Below are 23,886 nucleotides of genomic sequence, written 5' to 3'. Positions count from 1 at the left end.
TCCGTGAAGACCCACAAATGGATGAAAAGGTAACAGTAAAAAATGCATTCAGAGAGTGCAAACCTCCACCAAGGAAGCTGTTTGATAGAACACTTGACTATGTTACACCCTGTTTTTTTTCAAGCCTTTCTGCCTTGTTTTTGTGGAGTTAGAAACTGGAATGTCAAAATTCGCCCTATCCCTCAATGGTGAAGAATCTTCTACAAAATTCCTGGATCCAGATCGTGATCGGTATCACCACCAAAATGTAATCACTTGTTCCTTTTGTCATTTCCAACAACTGCACAAAACGTCCTCCAAATCAGTGCATAACTTTGAGTTATCCTGCTGTCAGACAGACAAACAGACAAACCAACGCGACTGAAAACATAACCTCCTTGGCGGAGGTTATTAATTAAACACTGAGAGAACCAACACGCCATGTGTTAAATGTAGGCTAAATGTATAAAACGGCATCTCGAAACCCACCTGGTAAACTCCTGCCGTGTGTGTGTGTGTGTGTGTGTGTGTGTGTGTGTGTGTGTGTGTGTGTGTGTGTGTGTGTGTGTGTGTGTGTGTGTGTGTGTGTGTGTGTGTGTGTGTGTGTGTGTGTGTGTGTGTGTGTTTGGAAGAGAGAGAGAACTTTCATGTAAAGCGTCTTTGAAAAGCTCTATAAAAACAGATGCATTATTATTAGTTGTAGTATTTGCTATGGTTATTTGTTGAAAGATTGGAAATTGAAGATGCAAATATACTCAGTGAATTTTGATGTGTTAGTTCAGCACTTGTAATACACCCTCTGTGTTAAATTCAACTCTGAATTATTGCTGCAAAATGTATAATGTGCAGGATTACCTCAGCAGTTTCATAAAAGGCCCAAGATAAGATTTGTTGCAGCTGCATGGCGCCAGAGAGGAAAGGCCGTTCATTTGGGAGCCGTCAAGTGTTCCTGTAGAGTCCCCCGGGGAGCCACAGAGATGAGGAGAAACTGCCTGTTTGAGTGGGTTTGTTTAGGAGATGAGCCCTCTTAAATGCCGGGGTTGGTAAAAGGAGAGCCTCTGGTTGTAAAGCAGATCTGTGGTGGGTAGGACGATATGACCATTACTGCATCTGATTGGACTTAATAGATCCTTCAAAAACAAGTGCGCATCTGTACCTAGTTTGACTGTAAGAATTAAGAAATAACTCCATAATTGGCTAGAGTATCTGGTTCCACACTGTCCAAAAAAGTATCTAATAGTTAAATAATAATAATAGCTAATGTAGCTGAAGTATACAAGAATAACATTAGATATCATGCTGTCCCCACGAGCCATAGCCTATAGCATCCCCTTCTCCCCCTTTATCGTTCCCCTCAACAGAGCTTACCAAAATAGTAACTAGACTGCCTGTGCAGTCGCCTTCGACTGCTTAAGGTATATCCCCGAAACGCGACGCTTCCAGTCCCCCATCATTCCTACCACTCCCGTCCACCATTTCGGAAACGTATATGATACATACAGACGTGACATGACGTGCATAGGCTTAAAACCAAACGACTATTGTGAAAATGAAGCAAAAAATGGGGCAAATGGTAATACTGTTTTAATGGTTCAGTGGATATACCACATTAGGTACAGTGTAATAACCAGTGTAACAATATTTAATACAATGTAATTTTTTTACTTACATCATGTGTTTGTGCGTAAGTGGTATTACATGGTATTGCATATTGTTACACTGGTATTACACTATATTACATGGTATTGCATACTGTTACACTCGTTATTACACTGTACCTGATATTGCATATTGTTACACTGGTATTACACTAGTATTACATGGTATTAAATATTGTTACATTGGTTATTACACTGTACCTAATATGGTAGATTCACTGAAATGGTGAACCATTAAAATAAGGTGTTACCGGGCAAATCAATCCACCCAGTCAGAAGTTATGGGTCAAATTAAAATTCCGCCATTTTGAAAGTGTTGTCTTCCAAACTCGAATCAGTTCATGAACCTACCCTAGAGCATTCACACACAAAATCTGGGACAAATCCATCCACCCGGTCAGTAGTTATGGGCCAAAGAATAATTCGGCCATCTTGAATTCAGCCATCTTGAAAGTGTTGACCTCCAAACTCGAATCAGTTCATGAACCTACCCTAGAGCATTCACACACCAAATCTGGGACAAATCCATCCACCCGGTCAGAAGTTATGGACCAAACAAAAATTCGGCCATCTTGAATTCAGCCATCTTGAAAGTGTTGACCTCCCATCTAGAAGCAGTTCATGAACCTACCCTAGAGCATTCACACACCAAATCTGGGACAAATCCATCCACCCGGTCAGAAGTTATGGACCAAACAAAAATTCGGCCATCTTGAATTCAGCCATCTTGAAAGTGTTGACCTCCAAACTCGAATCAGTTCATGAACCTGCCCTAGAGCATTCACCCAAAAAATATGGGACAAATCCAAACATCCGTTCAAAAGTTATCGCGTTAACACGAAAGACCTTACGCGGCGGCGGCGGCGGACGCGGACGCGGACGCGGACGCGGACGCGGCGGACGCGGCGGCGGCGCACGCAAAACCATTACATCCCCGACGCTCCGCGTTTCGGGGATATAATGACCAAAATCTAATCTGTTATTTAAGACTGTCTGTAATGTTATAAGAATGTTGTCATGATGAAGTCAACTTTTTCAGCAAATAGTGAATCAGTCTGGCAGCATCACTTGGTGGCCAAACCTTTCAACCGTTGGCTCTAAAAAGCCCTGTGTTGCATTTGGGCCCTGGAGGAGATAGTGGAGAGGCCATGGAGTGGACCTTGGCTCACATCAATTCATCTGGATTTGGCTCAGTGAAGATGTGGCTCTTTGAATTAATTAACGGAGAAATAGATCCATCCTCATGACACTGTCGTAAGACATAAATAAGAGGTAGGCTAGGCATGGTCACAGCAAAATGAAAAAAAAAAACTAAGGTAATTAGGAATTAATCATTTATAGTGAAAAATTCATGAATGCTCTGGACATGTCTGCAAAGGAGACACTGACAAGAAACATAGTCTTGATAAGATTTACATTTCAGCCCACATATTTCATTTAGTGTTGTGCTTGTGTTTTGACTCCTGCCTTTAGGCAACAACTTGAGGGCAATTCAGCACTTCAGAGCAATTCCAATTTCATAGCATCATTGTCTGCCACATACAGTAAAATGAGGCACTTTGAATGTACGGTAATGGAGCTGCTCATCATGCGATACCTATAGCCTATTTTCTTCCTTGGTCAGCATCACATGTATTTTCAATGTGAGAGTCATGTTCCCATCACATATTTTAAAAAACACATCTGGAGACACTAATAAGGATATGTTTGAAAGTCTGCCGAAGAAAAAACAAAACAAAACACAACATTTCCTGCACATACTACACAACATGTTGTATTTTGCACACATTTACGTAACTGCAAAGGTTCAAAGACATCTACCTTTCTTTTCAAATGCCACTGGCTGTCTTTTCCTCCATGTACAACTCCATCTTTCTCTCTGCAGCTAGTTAAGTAAAAACAACATTACAGGGTGGAGAGAGAGAGAGAGAGAGAGAGAGAGAGAGAGAGAGAGAGAGAGAGAGAGAGAGAGAGAGAGAGAGAGATTGATGTGGTATCACGTCCAGATCCAGCCTAGCAATTAGATAATGGCCGTGGATCAGCCGAGCACAGCAGAGAGAGAGCGGTGCTTTTAACGACCCCCATTATAGATTGCCCTGAGAAAGCTATTTCTTTCCTGCCTGGCCTCGCTGGCTACCTTGGCTCCATCCCTGGCTGACTGCTACAGTACTGTAGGCTACAGCTTGCCTTCTCTCCCGGCTGCCAGTCGGAGTGTATGGAGAAAATACGCAGCATTCCTTGAAATATCTCTTACATTTAACACGCACAGTGAATAAACATACACGTGTTAACCGGCATGGTGAATAAACATACACATGTTTTTTTTGTTTTTTTTGTTACTTTGTTTATTGGTAGAATTGTTCACAAGGCTTACAGTTAATTTCAATATGACAAATTCATCATCATCATCATCATCATCACCATTTTTTCTCTCTTCTAGTTCACGATATATGCCCATACAAGACTTCAATTCTTTTCAATGACATTTCAGCATACTACCAAATAAACTTTTTTTTTCCCCCAAATACGTAAATGACAATAGACAGTACACATGTTTTCAGTGTTACTTCAATATTTAGAAAGATGAAGCAACACTAGGTGAGTGCAGTGTTGAACTAACACTGCACATTTACTGTGTGTATTGTACGAGGGTGTGCAGCACGTTAGCTGGTGAATTGATGTAATAGATCTGGCTGGGATTTTCACCTGATGCATAATGACACTGCGAAAAAAAAGAGAAAGATGAGCGTGAGCAAGAGGAGGAAAGGGTGGAAGGAAATATTTGTGTGTGTGTGTGTGTGTGTGTGTGTGTGTGTGTGTGTGTGTGTGTGTGTGTGTGTGTGTGTGTGTGTGTGTGTGTGTGTGTGTGTGTGTGTGTGTGTGTGTGTCTGTGTGTCTGTGTGTCTGTGTGTCTGTGTGTGTATGAGAGAGAGACATAGAGAGAGAGAGAGAGAGAGAGAGAGAGAGAGAGAGAGAGAGAGAGAGAGAGAGAGAGACAGAGAGACAGAAAGAGAGCCTCACATAGAGACAGACACAGAGAGAAGACATACAGTACTCATTGTTCATCACAGCAGTGTTCATAGTGGCTTACATGGTGTGTCCTGTCTGTCTGCTTAATTCTCTCTGTTTTTCTTTCTCGACACTGGAGCTTTGTGCCCGTCTGTCTATTTGGATAATGGATAATTGTTGGGATTGGATTAAAGAGAATTAATTTTTAGGGGGACGGCTGCGTATTTCAGATTCTGCGCGGGCATATAATCAATGCCAACCGCATTACAGCCCGCGGGGCATTTAAGAGCATCCTTGCTGCAGGGCCCTTTTTGCAGAAACCCCTCTAAAGCCACAAATTCACAAACGTACTGTATAGTGTGTGTGGATCTGTTCGCTAACAAAGATCACTTGGTTTCAAAACCTATTAAGGCTGTTGTTATGAAAACCTCTGAATGTTTAGATGGGAAGAGATGTCTCTCTGATCTATCTATCTATCTATCTATCTATCTATCTATCTATCTATCTATCTATCTATCTATCTATCTATCTATCTATCTATCTATCTATCTATCTATCTATCTATCTATCTATCTATCTATCTATCTATCGATCGATCTATGTTCATCTGCAGATTTACATGTCTTACAATATGCCATGCTGAATAATGGAGCATTATGGAGACACGGATTAACCACGGACAAGCATTCACACACAGTTTCACTCCAATAGCTCACGCCCCATTCTGCTTAGCAGATGCAGCCATATAAATTAGAGTGGTCAGGAGACACATAAAGCTATCGTGCTGTAATGTAAGCAGCATTAACCTCTGCAAATGTTATTCTTGTGCTCAGTCCTTTTTTCCCCCAGAGCTGATTCAACACCATAGAGAGTGAACTTTGGCTCTCTTGGTGTTGGTTCTACACCATGGGTGGTCCTTGAAAGTGTTAAATCGACTCTGCCAAATGTACAGCGCTGTGTGGTTTGCTAAATGGCTGTCTTTCCATAGTGTGTTGTGTGGTCCAGATGTCCTGTGTGTGTGTGTGTGTGTGTGTGTGTGTGTGTGTGTGTGTGTGTGTGTGTGTGTGTGTGTGTGTGTGTGTGTGTGTGTGTGTGTGTGTGTGTGTGTGTGTGTGTGTGTGTGTGTGTGTGTGTGTGTGTGTGTGTGTGTGTGTGTGTGTGTGTGTGTGTGTGTGTGCGCCAGAGACTGCAGGTGGATGCAAAGTGAAGGTCAGGGTAGGCAGTAAGCACTCTCCTTAATTAACTTTTCCCGAGTCACCATTTAACCTCCTGCCTGCCTGTTAAGCACCAGCTCAGAGATATTGACTGCTTACGTTCCCCACAGGCCGCATTTCCCCCCGCCTGCCTTATATTCGCACCGTATGGATGTAAAGGGGAAGAGCAGCATTGGGGCAGGATGTCTTTTACACACAACACACACCAGCCGCTTACAACCTTGCATGCTCGCACGCCTGTACACGCATACACACACGCACATGCACACACACACACACAGTACAAGGAGAGGATGAGAAGACCATTGGTTTATTAGCCTGGCATGTCAACACACGTGATTTAGAAAATAAGTGATCTGCTGCAGCCTAGCCTTAATTGGATATATCCAATACCGACCTGCATTATGTTTCTAGTATTTCACCACAGGCCTACATGGCTGTGTGGCTCATCAATGGCCTACATCTTTGATTTAAATGAAACATATGCCCAATTTTATTACTAACATTTTGCATTCGGCATAATTATGTTAAATAAATTTGGTGTACACACACGCACTTTTTATGTGTGCGCGCACATGCGTAAAAGGGTTGTTGGGCATTTTTAAAATACTCACACAAGGCGAATGCCCTGGTACCCACAATGTCCATGGCACAGCGCTAATTCCTGCATAATTTAGCAAGACAGTGGCTTAACTTAAACCACAGGCATTTGAGATGAAAAGCCTGTTGAAATGCAACCTGCAGACAGCCTGACGCAACACAAAACAGTATATATTCATATCATATGACATATTGAATATGCTTACTCCGGGTTCACACACAGCTGAAGTCGGGGGGAAAGGAGTGGTTATCTCGCGAGAGCTGGCGCGTCTTTTTTCTTCACCTATAAGGTTTATTATGGTCCGTCTCCTCCGCTTGTCGGTTATGTAGTGTACGGCAGCCACCGGCCAGGGGCACGATAAACCAGGCAGAGTAAACAGATACAATCAATTTGCACATATATTTTTTTCAATCGTCTGTCTCGGTTTCAAACACTGGACCAGCCGGGCTTGTATTTTTCTTCGTCGAAGGACTGGGAGAGGGAGGAAGAAGCCGGGAGAGATCCAGCGCTGGACCGATCAATCGGAGAGCGCTAGGTAGGCTGCTGCGATAGATTGATCCTCACATCCAAGCCGCCGGTGTAACTCAACGCCAGCTTTTCAAGCAGTGATACCGACAGTGATTAGGTTTGGTATTTAAGATTACGTAGGGCCGAGCAAGTCCGAGCATAATCAGTTTGGCTGGTTTGTGTTTGCTGTAGATATGTTACCGTCTCGCCTTGATTCATTGGTGGTGGTAAGACTTGCACATCTGTCCATAATGTAACTCTTGGCTGATAGGCTACATGCCTGCAAATGAAATCACAGGCTGATGAAAACACTAGCATGATTTATGGTATAACAAGTTAGTTAATTGCATGTTGTGTATTTGCAAGATAATCTCCCCTTGCACTTTTTGGCCACTTGATCACTATCAGTAGTAGTCCAATGGATGCGTCATGCGCTTATTTTCGTAGGGAAGGCTAATTATGACCGTGTCTCAAACGGGCTTTCCTGACTGCTCGCCAATGGCCAAGATCGTAGTTACAGCGATGGAAAAGCATGGTGGACTGAATTCGTTGGTTAGCCTTACCTTCAAGGCCTGCATGTAGAAAACCCAATGTCGATTTGATTCGACATCTCTACATGTCTTGTGTGCAGGCAGTGTAGGTTTACTTGGCAGGCGAAAACATAGTCTGTTGCATTTGACTGTTGTGGTGGGGATGTGGGCACCACCGGCTGTAAACAGACATCTGGGCTGTTGCATAATCGCTGTCAAAATTGCCTTTGTGGTTTTTTTTTAAATATTAAAACAAGCCATTGGTTCGCTTTTGGTCACTTTGTTTTGAAATGCATGATGATTGATCGCATGGTAAAATCGCCTTTCCAAAGAAATTGCGCACGACGCATGGGTGGATGAAAAAAAAAATGCGCGCTTCATGATTTTATTAACTACCATCCGTAAAGGGAGACAGTAACGCCCCCTCCCTGAAATATAAAATAGAGGCGTTCACGCACGCAAACGCGCGCGCAGCAGCTGTCATCTTAAAACGAAGACTTGTTTATCTCCAGCCGTAGAGTCTTGTATCATTTCTACTGTCTGCAGTTGTGAAACACAATACACACTAGCCTCAAATGTCCACGACCTGCTGAATTCCTTATATTATTTATAGACAGGTAGAATTAGCGGCAGACAAATAGTAGTAGAGTAGGCTAAACCTCAAATGCACCGCACTAGTTTGGACTTGAATGAAACTGTCGTGTTGGGGAATGAAGACTGTACCCTGTACAACTGTACTATGTACAACTGTTTACTGTGTATAAATATGGCCACACATGCTGATGTGATCCCAGGCGATAAAGTTGCAGTGTGAAGGTTAGGCTACCCATGGAATGACCCCCTTCTTGACAACATATCCACATTACATATGGTGACAAGTCCGCATGTCAATATTACAGTCGGGTGTAGCCTACAAGGTCAAGCTAATTGTTGTCTTGATTTTGAACTAGATGTTGTTGATAGGGCCTGGGTGATATTAAAACCGTTACTCTGTCCTCTAGGACTAGCTGGTGGTGTGTGCGCACACGCGCATCATCTATGTTGTGGGTGTAATATGAGACGGGTGAAGCGCGAAACGGAAAATTCCAGCGATTCCCGTGCCGCTCGTCAAACTGTCAGTGTCTGAAAATCTACTGCCCTGTAGATCACGTCACATGGAGGAACTGAAAGAATGATATGGGGGGTTACGGAAATGAGCGAGGATCCCATGGGTTTGGCCACTGACCCAATTTACACAGCAGTCTACAAACAGGGCAGATTTTGTTGACACAGGTCAAAAGATCTTCATGATGACGCGCAAAAGGAACTCCAGGTCAAATTTAAGACAGCTGAAGTGTATTTACATTTTCTCCACTTAGCAGAGTACCCCAGCGTTTAAGGTGATTTTTGCCATGGCAAGCAAACTATCAATTTCAGTTGGTGACACATATTCATTTCAGATCTCAAAGCATTAGCTAATGTGCTGAAATAAGAGCAGGATAGCACTGTGTGCTGCTGCTGCTGCTGCTGAAGACCAATACTTCTTCAAAGCCCTGGCCATTTCCTGGATGCGGATTAACATGGATATGAAGACTTAGAAGAATGACATCATAGATACGCATGGTGACAATTTAGAGGCGAAACACCCAATGTGAATGTTTTCCAGCTTTCTTCAATTTTCTCAATTCGGGTGTGATGGTGAAAATGTACCCAAGGACATCAGTGAAATCAGCAGGAATGGTTCAGATGTGAAATCAGGGAATGTTGCTGAGCTAGAGTGAAGATGAACTGATATGATTGAAAGAGGAAGACAGGAAGGAAGGGTCTTGGGCGAGTTGTTGGTACACGAGGAAGGTGCGAGGTGCAGAGTGTGCATGCGATGATGTGTGTGATCCTGGAAGTGGAAAGCGATATCCCTGTGAACTTCATAAATAGATTCCCGAATCTAATTAAGCGAAGACACCTTAAGGCCTGCAGACCTCACATGCATAAACACACCTTCCTCTTCCTACCCCTTCCTCTGTCAGTCCAACCCTCCGCTCCCCTCCCCTCCCCTCCCCAGTCTCTCAACCCCTGCAGCTGTCTTCATAGATATTATTAACTGCAGGCGTGCAGACCCACACCCCACGTTTCCGGCCCCAAGGACTCTGTGTCTTCTTCAACACAAGCCACTTACAGTGGAAACACGGTCACCGCAGTGCCAGGTCCATTTAATCACACGACTACAGCTTGCCTGCATTGCTGATACTGTCAGCATAAAGAATTATTTGTGAAAAGGCATGTATATGATACAGTTTATGCAGGATGTATATGCATGCAACACTTGGGGTTAAAGAATACGTTCCATAAACTTGTCAACTTATGATTCACAATCAATGTTTATGAATATGTATTTTTAGCCTGTTCTTGGAAGGCTACATACGTTTGTTTAGCAGAGATTGTGCAGAGATAGCAGAGAGTGAGAAGTTAATGATGGAAAGAGTGTCAGTGACCGGCGGGGCGGACTGAAAGACATGGAAAAAAGGGGGCAGTAAAGAAGCCAGACCCACCAGAATAGAACCCCACACAGGCGAAAGAAAAAAAAGAGGGGATGGGGGGGGCGCTTGGGGGGGTTTGCGCATGACAGAAATAGCGCACACTCACACACACACAGCTGCAGACAAAATTTATATACCCCTGTCTCCAGAACTAATCCTGATGTCATAGCAACCCTTCAACACTCAAAACATAAACAGAGCCCACGCAGGTGTGTGCATATGGCTGGCCTTTGTACTTGTGTACTCCATATGCATTGTCAAAAACCAAGCGCTGATGGTATTGCTATACACACCACTATGAACTCTATTTGTCCTGCAAGTGAATCCAATGATTCTTTGACCACTGACAAATGCCTCAGGATTTGTCTGAACAAGTCTGCATCTTATTACCCATCTATTCATATCACTCAGTGAGTTATGCCCATCTGTTATCATCCTATATGGTATTTTTGCATTGCATGGTATTTTTGGTATTCGTGCATCCTTTATGCCTTTCATGTGTAGTTTCATTTGCTCTTTCACTTCAGATGTTCACTATTTTTCCTCTTTCGTCCACAGACTCTACTCTCTCACAAACGCTCCTGCCTCTTCACCCCTGTAAGTCAAGTCAAGTCCAGCCATGAAGCCGTCCAGCGGGGTCATGCTCTTGCACTTTGTCCTCCTCTCGCTCTTGGCCTTGGGCTGCTTGGCGCAGAGCGAGGCAGACCTGGTGGTGACCACGCGCCAGGGGAAAGTGCAAGGGCTGCGCCTGCCAGTGCCCGACCACAGCCATGTGGTGGCTTTCCTGGGCATCCCCTACGCTGAGCCTCCCCTGGGGAAGAAGCGCTTCCGGCGCGCCGAGCCAAAGAAGGCCTGGAATGACGTGTTCGAGGCCAAAGACTACCCCAACGCCTGCTTCCAGTCCGTGGACAAGACGTTCCCCGGCTTCCCTGGCATCGAGATGTGGAACCCCAACCGGGACATGAGCGAGGACTGCCTGTACCTGAACGTGTGGGTGCCCTCCTCCCCCAGACCCCACAACCTGACCGTCATGGTCTGGATCTACGGCGGAGGCTTCTACAGCGGCTCGTCCTCGCTGGATGTCTACGACGGCCGTTACCTGGCGCACACCGAGAAGGTCATCGTGGTCTCCATGAACTACAGAGTGGCCGCCTTTGGGTTCCTGGGCCTGCACGGCTCCTCTGAGGCTCCCGGCAACGTGGGTCTGCTGGACCAGCGCATGGCCCTACAGTGGGTCCAAGACAACATCCAGTTCTTTGGAGGCAACCCCCGGCAGGTGACCATCTTTGGGGAGAGCGCCGGCGGGGCATCGGTGGGCTTCCACCTGCTGTCCCCCGACAGCCGCCCGACGTTCACGCGCGCCATCTTGCAGAGCGGCGTGCCCAACGGGCCCTGGGCCACCACCGGCCCTGCTGAGGCCCGGCGCCGGGCCACGCACCTGGCCAAGACCTTGGGCTGCAAGTTCAGTAATGACACCGAGATGATCGACTGCCTGAGGAACAAGACTCCCCAAGAGCTCATCGATGAGGAGTTCCAGGTGCTGCCGTGGAACGGCCTGTTCCGCTTCGCCTTCGTGCCAATGGTGGACGGCACCGTGGTGCCCGACACCCCAGAGGCTATGCTCGCCGCCGGCAACTTCAAGGACACGCAGATCCTGCTCGGCGTCAACCAGGACGAGGGCTCGTACTTCCTTATCTACGGCGCGCCGGGATTCAGCAAGGACAACGAGAGCCTGATCTCGCGCGAGGAGTTCCTGGAGGGGGTGAAGCTGAGCGTGCCCCACGCCAACGACATCGGCCTGGAGGCGGTGGTCATGCAGTACACCGACTGGATGGACGAGAATAACCCGGTCAAGAACCGGGACGCCATGGACGACATTGTGGGCGACCACAACGTGATCTGCCCGCTGCAGACATTTGCCCGGTTGTATGCCCAACATGCCCAAGCCGGACAATCGGGTCAGGGGGGTTTCACTTGGGGAAATGGAGGCAATGGAGGCAACTCACAGGGTAAGCACCACTGATACTGCTATTATTACTATTACTACTACTATGACTACTACTATAATTACTACTACTACTATTACTACTACACAACAGCAACAACAACAACAACAACAACAGAAGAAGGCAAACCTGTATTCTTTGAATGAAAGGGTATTAAGTGTGAATTTTAAGGAATGATTTGGTGTGAGCAAATCTCCCTTGGCTTATTGGATAAGCTACACTGAAATGATGCCTGAAGTAGGGATGGGCGATATGGCAAAAATTTCATATCACAATCTTTTTAACATGAAATCACGATTTTTTTTATCATGATCTTCCATCCAAAAACAACAAACATTTTGATATGATTGCAATTTTTAATTTGCAGTTAATAAAATGTTAACACACTGATGACACTCTCATAAAGTGCACAATTAGAATACAATAATGTAAAGAATAAAAGTGAAGACAATAACACAAGTAGGCCTAAGTAAGCACCACTTTGATATGACAGAGTCGAGACAATCTTTTACTCGATATCACGATTCACGATTTTTATCATCATATCGTCCAACCCTAGCCTGAAATGCCTCATGCTTATCTTGCAGTGATCACAGGCTAGTTGACAGGAGTGTCAGTGGAGTGGACAAATGACCTCTTTCCAACCAAGTGCACTGCACTACATTTTTGTCAATGTCAAGGATAGAGTTTGGTTTGAGCACAAAAACTAAGAGGAAAGGGAGGAGAAATCAAGTCCAATTTTAGTTGTGAATATGAATTATTTGCGACCATAAGCAGTTAAGATAGCCTACTGGTGTAACAGACTTAATCTGGATGCTGACTAGTTGATGTTGAAGACTATGAGTACCTTCACCTGCATAATATTGCCTTTACATGTATTTTTATGTAGCCTGTCTCAAGCATATGTATATTTATGTTAGCTGTTTGGTTGTTTTGGTTAGCTGTGTGGTTATGCTCCGTCATACACCTCGTTCCCTTTGCAGGATGAAGTAGGCATTAGCTACAAGTTGCGAAAGATTTTGCCTGAAGTCCGCTAACCAATGCCAAATGCCTAGCCAAAGAAAGCTTTGAGCAAATTAAGTTAATGACCTTGGAAATTGTTTTGGGGCATGGTTGTACCAGAAAATAGATGTACAGTGTTGACAAGGAGTGCATACAGATTGGAAGCCTTGTGAAACGCAACGTATTGTACAAGTAATGGTGGGGAAGAGACCCAAATGATAAGGAAATATATGGAACAAAGTGATTCAGTTCTTATGGGGAATATAAAAAATGGGCTACTTCCAGGAGCAATATGCCCACATACACAATTTTACAATTTACAACTTAATTACAATTTACAATAATACAATTTTTATGTAGTTCAAAATAAGCATATGGAATGTATATGGAAGAATGTATATGGAATGTGTATACAGAGAAACCAGACACTTTTAAAGTATGTGCCATATAAGATTTTTTATAGCACATATATTAATAATTTGTAAGGTTCATATATATTGTTTTTGTAAAGAGAGGGCTGTCTAATTGTGGTGCTTATCAGCCCATCGAAAGAATGTATACAAAACTGTAGGGTGTGCCATTTGAGGAAGCAAACACCCACATTCCATGTCCAATGATTATATGTTGCAGTGCATGAACTGTATGTGTACTTTTTTTATATATGGTATGAAGAAAATAAGGCATGGGCTATGTTAACAGTATTTACCATATAAGAATTGTATAATCCATATGAATAATTTTAAAAGTGTATAGTACAAAGTATTTATATCACTTTTTATCTGACTTTTATTTAACCAGGGAAACAATTCCATTGAGATAGATATCTTTTTTTTTCAAGTGAGCCCTTGCCAAGGCAGCAACACACAATACATCACAACAGACAGGGCCCGGACGAAACAGGAAGGATTAAAATGGTTGTAAGATAAAAGTACAGGAATAAAAAAATAATATACCTTAAATAAGGTTGGGAATGAAAAACAAATGCAAACAGATTTGAATGTGTGGTTGAGATATGATTTTCTTGGTATGGGAGTGCCCCAAGTGTCCCCGTTAAAGGGCCCCTTGAAGCGGCCACACTGCTGCTAGCATGCTAATCTCCTGTCAGGTCACCTCAGCTCAGCTGACAAACCAACACCAGCCTCTGCCACAACAACATTATGAATGCAAAGTCGCTCTAAACAAAGTCGCCCGGGTGATGTAAGGTGTAGCTTATAGTTTGGTCAGGTGCTACGCTTACCAATACCCCTTTTGCACAAGCAGCTTTTCTTTCCTGGAAAGTCAACTGATGCAATGTTTTCATGGAATGGAAATGTAACAACACAAACCTCTGGATTTGACACCCTCTACATGACTTGACAATGTCTTTGCAAGCAGTTAAGGCACTCAAAGGCCATTTTATTTGAGGAACCTCGTTTTTAATTCCAAGCCTGAATAGTATTTTTGTTTTCCTCTACCACTCTTCTCAATCTCACTCTCAGAAATTGAATACGGACAGTTAAATGCTTATGTATGAGTGTCAAATTACAACAAATTAATTCATTTTGTCCTAGGCTACTCCAGGAATTACTTACCACACAATAACACACAATATGTTTAAATTAGATATTTTTTTACTTAAAATAGGTGATGGTAAACAAAGTATTTTAAGCCTGTTTTGTTTCAACCTTAACTATGCTGAATATTTCGTATTGTAAAAGATTACATTTAGATTACATTTACATTACATTTAGCAAACACTTTTATCTAATGTGGCTTACACAGAGGACAAAATAACAATACACTATTGTATATGGGGAGAAAATAAAATACATTAGCATAGCAAAGTAAGTGCAAGTGAGTGTAGGGCTAGTTTATGATGAAGGGAAACAGTTCTTGACACTTCACACACTTCTTGAAGGTCATGTTAAGACCTTATTCCTGTAGCACAATAGGTGACCTCAAAAGCATTACAGATCACCCCTATGTTTTGTATATCAGGGAAATAGGATTATTATTAGATTTAATTACAAAAATGCTAAAGGAAAGAATTCCTAAATGCATCAGAATAACGAGGGATGGCGATTGGGTCTTTTGGGTTAAATTAGCACAAGACTGAAATTCAAAATGACTATTTCTTCCTCTCGCATGGAAACATGAATTTAAAGTATTAACAACATTGTGACAAGAAAAGACCTAGTAATTTGCAAGATATGATCTCCACCTTGTCTCCAACTTGTCCCCTCTCATATAGCTGTTTCCACCTGGCAGTGGAAACAGTTGAAAACAGTTTTGTATTGATTTTGGCTTTTATGCCTTTGTTCAGGACAGGGCAGTGTGAAAGTGTGACAGGAAATGAGTGGGAGAGAGGGGAAGGATATGCAAATGCAAAGGACCTCGGGTCGGAATCAAACCTGGGTCTCGTTATAGTATGGCATCTTAGCTCATTGAGCCGCGCACTCCAAAAGTTGTAGTTTTTAAAGGATGCCTCTACAATGTACTGATTTATTGTGACACTTATGTACTAAGGCAAATAATATCTTATCTGTATTGTTTCTATTGTACAATACACATCCCCCCACATGCAAGGTTGGGGTTTGCCGTCAAATATTCTATACATAAACAAGAAGTGCATGCACAGTTTTCTTTTTTTTAAATGAAAAGAAAAGGGAGGGGGCAGTTTCAAGGAGAGTTTATTTAATTTTCAGGGCACTTTAACCTAGAACAAATGGTGAAATCCCTAATGGAGAGCTCTTCTGGTGTAATTCCTCTTGTAAAATACCACTCAGATGGTAATCTATTCCTCTCTCTTCCCTCCAGGTGCTGTATATCTTTATATGTTTGACCATCGGGCATCAAACCTCGCATGGCCAGAATGGATGGGGGTCATGCACGGGTACGAAATCGAGTTTGTGTTTGGCCTACCCTTGGAGAGGAGGCTGAATTACACCATGGAGGAGGACAAACTGAGTCGAAGAATGATGAGATATTGGGCAAACTTTGCTCGCACTGGGTATGTACTGTATCTGCTAGTGATGTTGGCTATGATTATGTCCTCGATTGTGCGTCGCTTTGGTTTAAAAAGTGTCTGCAAAATTTAATGTAATGTAATGTATGACAAAATACTTGGAAGCAAACCTAACCTGCATGTGGTGACACCGTAGAAGGCTTGGTTACTGTGCACACCTTGACACATTTTCCCCCCTCTGCAATTATTTATATCTCCTTTTTCTTTTGTTTTTGTTAAAGCAATCCCAACCTCAACGCAGACGGCACTTTCGATAGGCGGAAGTGGCCGCTGTTCACCACGGCTGAATGGAAGCACGTGACGCTGAACACGGAGCCCCTGAAGACCTACAAGGGCCTGAGGCAACAAGCCTGCGCCCTGTGGGATCGCTTCCTCCCCCGCCTCCTCAACGTCACTGGTAATTACAACATTACAGTACACTTGCTGTAGCCCACGCTTTTATCCAAAGTAGCTTACAGTTATTGACAACCGAGTATTGGTTACCGTCCCTCAAGCAATGTGGGGTTACAGGAGGTGCCTTGCTCAAGCCAGGTCTTAATATTGGCACCTACTGTACCGACCAGCCAAATCCAGGTAAACCTTGGCTGTGGCTGGTAACCATTTCAGTCTCAGCAGCTAGTATGTCAGGTAGAAAAAGCACAAGCTTACTCAGTTTCTTTGTGTCTGATTTATATTGACTCACCAGTTTGGGTATATATGGTACAGTAAATAGTAATAAACGTCTGGTTTTAGAGGTCATGGTGAATAAAAAATACTGATGACAAGACTGCTGCTTGTAGGAAGACTGACTGGATAGTGACTCAGGAAAACCACTTGCCACCATGGCCGCCGGGTGAGCGGAAAGGTTCATGTGAAGCCCTGCACATAGCCGATGCTTTTACCCAAAGCGACTTACGATAAATGTTCAGGGCATGGGTTACAGCCCCTAGGCCAGTGTGGGGTAGGTACCTTGCTCAAGGGCAAAAGGAAACCAATCAACTCCCTAACCATTACACCACGGCAGCCCCATGACAATACCATGACAACAACAAAATACTTGCTTGTTTCTGTAGTAGCACAACCAAAAATAGAACACATCTAAAGCCAACAGCCCAAAGTAGACAAATAGTAGAAGAAGATCTGCCTTTAGAAAGTGAACTCATTCAGGGATTCGCCAACTGGGCTAAAAGCACCTCAAATGCAGCACACACACTCAACTCTGAATTATATATGACTCATGAATCTGTGTTTGCTATCACTGATTTATTTTTAGGCTATATTTCTTTGGAGGATAAAAATACTTACATACTTTAAAGATTACAGACTATTATAGACTTGGGGGACTATCATGATGACAACACTTGGTCATAGCTTGGGTATGGCTAATTCTAGCAAAAATATGGGATACATGTGTACGGCTTGAAACAAGGCTAAAACAGGCTTCAAATATTTGGTTGTTATATTTTATTTCATTGTTATGTTGCATTGATGTTGTTCATAGTCAACCAACAAAGACACTGTCTCACACAAAGGAATGAAATTGAATTAAATCTGCTTGGCTGTTCAGATCGGCCAGCAACACATCAGGCTATTCTTGGGGCTTCTGTACACATTTGGTGCACTGTGCATCAGTGGCCAAACGACCATACACACTCAGGGGGTGGCAAGGGAGCCCATAACAGACAATTAGTGGTTGACCCCTGCCCTCCCCTGTGGCTCTTATGATTAGTGATAGTTCACTTCAACTGTCCTTCATCAATGTAGTAAGTGTGTGTGCTCCACTGGGGCTGACTTCATGCTTGACTACTGTTCTATAAATAGCCGCTGTCTGTGTCTGTGTCTTGGAACTACACACAGATCAGGTTCTTATTCCGTCACTTACACTTACTCACTAGCTCACACACACACATGCACGCATACACATACACACGCACGCGCACGCGCGCACACACGCACACGCACGCACACACACACACACACACACACACACACACACACACACACACACACACACACACACACACACACACACACACACACACACACACACACACACACACACACACACACACAACGTTTATCTATTATTTACATAATAGGTTTGCCTTAGACCAGGGTCACACTCCTTTCATGCATTTGTAATGTGGGTTGATATGGGTTTATGAAAGCGACACACTAAGCACGTATGGTATTATCCTGGTGTAACAGCTGGTTCCATTTGTTTCTCTTTGTGGAAACTGGCTGCTGGAATGAAATGGAATTGAAAGGGAGGTGGCACCAGCCTGGGCTGCATTTCCCCAGAAACTCTTAAGTAGTACTTGGGCCAAAGTAATACTGACAGAAATACTGTAGGTCTCACATCATCACGTTAAATGTTTATACATGCACCACTTTACCTTGCACATGCACTTTGCACAATCATTTCATTTGCACGTGTGAGAAAAAAAATATTGTATTATAGGCGGCCTATACAATTATTGTGTAAACTTTTAGTGATGTGTTATATTGCATAGGGAGGTACTTCATACTTAAAACTACAAACCCCAACTCCGGTGAAGTTGGGACGTTTGGTAAACAGTGAATAAAATCAAAGTGCTATCATTTTCAAAACATTCAATCTATTCCTTAGATGGAGAATAGTGCAAAGACAACATATTAAGTGTTAAAACCGAGAGAAAATATTGTTTTGGGGGACATATGTACTCATTTCTAATTTGATAAATGCAACACGTCTCAAATAAGTTGGGACGGGGATCAGTGAAATTTAGTAAACATCCAAATAAGATAAAACAACAAAGAACATTTCAAAATGAATTGTACTGACAGACAATATAGGTGTCCAGGTATAAGATCATCACAGAGAGGCTGAGTCACTCAGAATTAAAGATGCAAAGGGAATAATTACCATAGTTATTACATACATTCTTGAATTCCCTTTGATTTACCACGATTGAGTGTATAAAAGACATATTTTTGTTATTAAAATCATTGTATAGGTTCATGACATCATGAAATATATATTGGCTGTAGTCTAAATCTAGCACTCCAGGAATTAGAGCTATTGAAAATTGACCATATTAAGAATGCTTAATGCGTGCAAATGATACAGGGGTGTAACATTCTCCTAAGCACCTGAGCTCACTTGAAATAGACCCAGAAGACATGGGAAACTGTCCTTTGCTTACAGAAGTCAGTAGTTGTAGAAGTCCATTCTTTTTGACAATAATAGAGCATTGCACATCCTGTGCTACAGTGAAAATGGATCATCCAACTTGTGTTAGTGTTAACTTCAGAAGTCAGCCTCCATGATGGCATGCGGGTGCAGTAGTGCATTGGTTAAGATGTTCTCACTCATCTGTAGAGTTAAATACAGTGCTGAATGATATAAATGTGTTTTAAACAGCATGAAAAGCCACTCATGCATTATATTTTGAGGGGAGATCTTCGATTACTGCCATATGGTCAAATTACATTATCTACTATGTTTTAACAGTTTGGCTCCATCATAAGGACCAGCAGGTGATAAAATGGTGGGCTTTTGGTCAAGACCTGTCACACTGTAAGCACTACAGAAAGGAAAACATTGCAAAACATGACAAGGAATACACCCACCATCTAAGCTGGTGAAATCATGTCCAAGATAGGAATTAACACTGTTTTTTATATAAAATCATCTCATCGGTTAATGTATTTAACTGTTAAGTGTTGTCTTTTGTTTTGTTTTTAGTCTTCCTCGACATTTGTTGCCTTTTATTGTCCCCGTCCCAACTTACGTATTTGAGACGTGTTGCATTTATCAAATTAGAAATGAGTACATATGTCCCCCAAAACAATATTTTTTCTCGGTTTTAACACTTAATATGTTGTCTTTTCACTATTCCCCATCTAATGAATAGATTGAATGTTTTGAAAATGATAGCATTTTGATTTTATTCACTGTTTACCAAACGTCCCAACTTCACCGGAGTTGGGGTTTGTAGTTCGGGTTAAGGAATACTTAAATGTTTTTGGGAAACGTAGCCCTAGCTAGTATGGAATGGGTGTTGTATACGTTTGACTAAATAATATGCTGTTACAAAATATTGTTTATCAAGTGAACTGTAACATTCAATGAAATTAAACAAATTAAATATTTTCTTAATGTCACACAATTGGGCAATATTTCATATTATTCTACTGTCTCATCAATTAGCTATGTTGCAACAATTATATATAGTGTACAAAATGTGCCTAAGAACACATTCGACATGTCTGTCTCTTTTAACATGCAAGATGTCATGAGAAAAAATGCAATAGAATATCAACAAAATATCATAGAATATCAACAAAAGCAACATCTCTGTTTACACAATTGTGTTAGTTGCCTCCTCTTGTCAACGGATCGATTTTACTGCATTTTAGGACCAGAATTAATTGAGGGGAACAGCAAATCAGTGGTTTTACCGCAAAATTTGATTTTCTCCAAGCTGCGTATGTAAATCTATTAGGCACTTGGCCTACACTGTGTCAAACTGAAAGCTTCCATCACCGGGAAAGTGATTTGAGGTCTCAGTGTCACTCTCAGAAATAACATGGGGGTGAAGTGGCGCATTGCGCTAATGTACCGTACCCTGAACGGGCTGGCATGCCCATGGGGACTGAGTCTGGCCAGGCCAAATCACCAATCCTAACTATTTCACTCACTTCTTGTCATAATATTCACTGTACAATCCACAACAAAGGCAAAAAGCCTATCAAAATATTTAGAAATATCTACCAAAATTGTAAGGGAGCCATCTTGGTGGTCAGCCAAACATCAGGACATGAACATTTAACCTCTGTGTGCAGAGCCCCTATTATATTACAAGGTTGTTGTTACTAAATTGGTAATGACCAAGTCTTCATCTGTTACATAAGACCTTCCACAATGTCACAGCAATGTAAATTGTGTTTTCAGCAAAGACTGAATGAGCCAGGGGGGTGCAGTGGCGCATCACACAAATGTAAGGAAGAAGAAATCCGCACTCACAAACTGCGTCTCATTATTTATTTATATTACCACCATGTCCAAAAAGCAAACGCGTTTCGGCTAACAAGCCTTCATCAGTGCGTGGTAGAAGCATCACACAAATGTCCCATACCATAAACAGGTTATTTGCCCATGGCGACCCAGGTTTGAGTACAGCCTGGGTCATTTTCCCATCCTACCCTCTCTCTCTCTCTCTCTCTCTCTCTCTCTCTCTCTCTATCTCTCTCTCTCTCTTGAAATTTTCACTTTCACTTTCTAATCAATAAAGGCGCAAAAGGCTCATTTTTTTTAAAAAGAACAGTGAATGATCTGCACTAAGAGGTTTAACAGTCCCATTTCTCATTGTTTGTCTGCTTTATAAATGAACACAGTTTCCAGGCAGGTATATACAGCAGAAGGAAGCTACTTTTAAAAACCCTTTATTACGCATTGCTAGTAATTTTAAAATGCCCAAATTATTTTTGTGTGTTTGTTTACCTTTAGATTTCCCTACCCCTCTTCTTGCTTCTTGCCAGTGCTGCGATCTGTTGGCCAGGCAAGCCAGACTACAGTGAAACCGAAATAGTTCAGTGTAGAATCACAAGGTTCAGAGTCTATTGATGAATGCCATCAACAGTAGGAAGCTGAATTTCAACAAAAGAAACATGCTTGTCAACATATGCTGTGACTACTGAAGTAGATCATGATTCTTTCTATTGCAGTTTAACATAGGGGTGTACTGACTTTTGCACCAGTATAAATTCGCAAAGATGGAAAAATATCCTACTTAAGTTATAGGCCCTACTATTAAATGACTTTTCTGTTGTAAGCTCAACAGATGTTGAACTAGCTGTACGTGCATTTTGGGAATAACTTGTGTGTTCATTGAAATATTGTTCAAAATCATGATGGCAGAGCACTGTACATTATGCTGTTTTTTTCCTCTGTGTCCTACACAGATAACATTGATGATGCCGAGCGACAGTGGAAGATGGAGTTCCACCGCTGGAGTTCCTACATGATGCACTGGAAGAGCCAGTTCGACCACTACAGCAAGCAGGAGCGCTGCACCGACCTCTAAAAACGTCAAGCAGGTGTCAAAAGGAGAAACAAAGAAGTGTGCAAATCAAAGATGTCGTCATCTTTTTCGTATATAGTTCCAGCATCTATATGCTGTCGACAACAATATGAGATGGGTCAGAAGAAGTGTGTTGGTGTTCGAGTAAAACGTTTAATATGACGGATACTCTACTCCCTTGGCGAGTAGAGGTGATTGTAGATTTCTTAATTAAAAAACCACACTAGCTGCTGTCTGTAGTGCACCTAGCATTAGCGATTTCTGTCCCTCACTGTCAATCACTACTTTCTACTACGTACGTACGTGTAATTATTCACTTAAAACTCCGAAGATGTTAGATGTCTTTGAGATGCTCGGCAGGCTGCTATATTCAGAGACCATGTAAAAGGTGTGGTCGTTCACGGGAAACATGTGCAATTACCTCTGAAGACCGAGATTGTGTGGGTATTAAGTCTGTTTATGTATGCCTTTGCGGATGTGTGTGTGTGCGTGTGTATGTGTGTGTGTGTGTGTGTGTGTATGGATGTCTGTCTGGGGAAAAGAAATTCTCAAAGACCTTGGTCCTCAGGATCCCTTTTGTTTTTATTATTATTATTAATATATTTTAATATTATTGCCTTTTTGATTTTGTTTCTTTTTGAGTGTTTCTGTTATACGTACAGTACACTGGTCTGTGTGAAAATGTCCTGTGTTTTTTTTCTCCGTACAGAGTAGTGTCCGCTCATATCTCTGCTTGTCTGTCGGTCCAGCTTAACACTGTTGAACAGGTTTATAAAATCGGGAGCCAACTGAAACATTGCTCTAGATTGCACTGAACGCATTTTATTTTAACTGTTTGTGTGTGTGTGTGTGTGTGTGTGTCTGTCTGTCTGTCTGTGTATATATGTACTGTTTGTGAGTGTGTTTCCTTGTATTTCATTGTAAGTATTCATAATTATGACATGCCTTTTCACCACTACTCCGCATGACTGTTAGTCCTCTTTGCATGGGGTTTGTACAAAAGGAATCATGTCTGTCAGAGGCATTTGCATCAAACGAAAAAAAAGCTAACCCGTTATTCACTTAACTCTTGTCTGTGTCTGTGTCTGTTTGTGAACGCATGTTATGTTATCATGAGTGTACTGTATGTCTGTCTGTCTCTCTGTGAAGGTACAACAGTACAATATTGTCAGAGTGCCAGAAGGCCTGACCTGTCTTTCCCCCTCCTGCCTCCTTCGTCTTCAAAGTCTGTGTGCAAGCAAGCAAGCAAGCCGCCACCCCAATCCATTATCCTGATGGAGGAGGAGGAGGAGGAAGAGGAAGAAGAGAGAGGCAATTTACTTAGTTCTGCTTTTAATGACACAGTCTGCTGAGTCAGGAACCGATCCTCTTGACAGCTCGTGATTACAGTGCAGTGCAGGAGTTTGGGGGTGGGTGGGGGTAGGGTGGGGCGGGGCGGGGCGGGGCAGGGTGAGGAGGAGGAGAAATGAGAGCAAAATGCCGGTTCACGAATTTGTCTTTCCCATCCATTACCTCATCAGCCACTCAAGTCTCACACATTCAATAGACCACTGTCACATGGATCTATGTTTGCTTTCTTTCTAATTGTAGAAAGAAAGTACAGTAATAGTACAGGACTTAAACAAATGCTTTTGACCCCTTGAGGGGATATTGAAGAAACTGTATCGACAACTCCTTTGACTCTTTTTTTCTCTTTTAAGTCTCTTACATACATGTCTCCGTCCATTTAGCTGTGTGTAGTGTACATTATTTGGATTTTCTGTTATCATTATGGATATACAATCTGAATCAGCAGAAAGAATGAGGGGTCTTCTTT

General features: G+C 42.5%; 2 protein-coding genes across 2 annotated transcripts in view; one reads left to right on the top strand and one right to left on the bottom strand.

Moving 5' to 3' along the window:
- The window catches only part of zgc:92664 (uncharacterized protein LOC436695 homolog), an 11,166-nt gene extending 7,653 nt beyond the window's left edge, over positions 1-3,513 (bottom strand). Inside the window, exons 1-2 of the mRNA XM_063187440.1 lie at positions 3,459-3,513; positions 835-1,054 (exon numbers count right to left, since the gene is read on the bottom strand). Coding sequence (XP_063043510.1) covers positions 835-908 — 74 coding nt within the window. The 5' untranslated portion in view covers positions 909-1,054; positions 3,459-3,513. The remainder of the gene's footprint in view (positions 1-834; positions 1,055-3,458) is intronic.
- Positions 3,514-6,676: 3,163 nt separating this feature from the next.
- ache (acetylcholinesterase (Yt blood group)) lies at positions 6,677-23,474 on the top strand. Its single transcript, XM_063187436.1, has 5 exons — positions 6,677-6,996; positions 10,573-12,023; positions 15,819-16,011; positions 16,248-16,423; positions 21,952-23,474. The coding sequence occupies exons 2-5, from the start codon at positions 10,634-10,636 to the stop codon at positions 22,071-22,073; spliced, it is 1,881 nt and encodes a 626-aa protein (XP_063043506.1). The 5' UTR covers positions 6,677-6,996; positions 10,573-10,633; the 3' UTR covers positions 22,074-23,474.
- The last annotated feature ends 412 nt before the right edge of the window (positions 23,475-23,886 follow it).

Source organism: Engraulis encrasicolus, chromosome 21 (genome assembly GCF_034702125.1).
Source record: "Engraulis encrasicolus isolate BLACKSEA-1 chromosome 21, IST_EnEncr_1.0, whole genome shotgun sequence".
Taxonomy (NCBI): Eukaryota; Metazoa; Chordata; class Actinopteri; order Clupeiformes; family Engraulidae; genus Engraulis; species Engraulis encrasicolus.
The sequence above is the reverse complement of the archived record's forward strand: the minus strand, read 5'-3'. Positions and strand labels throughout refer to the sequence as shown.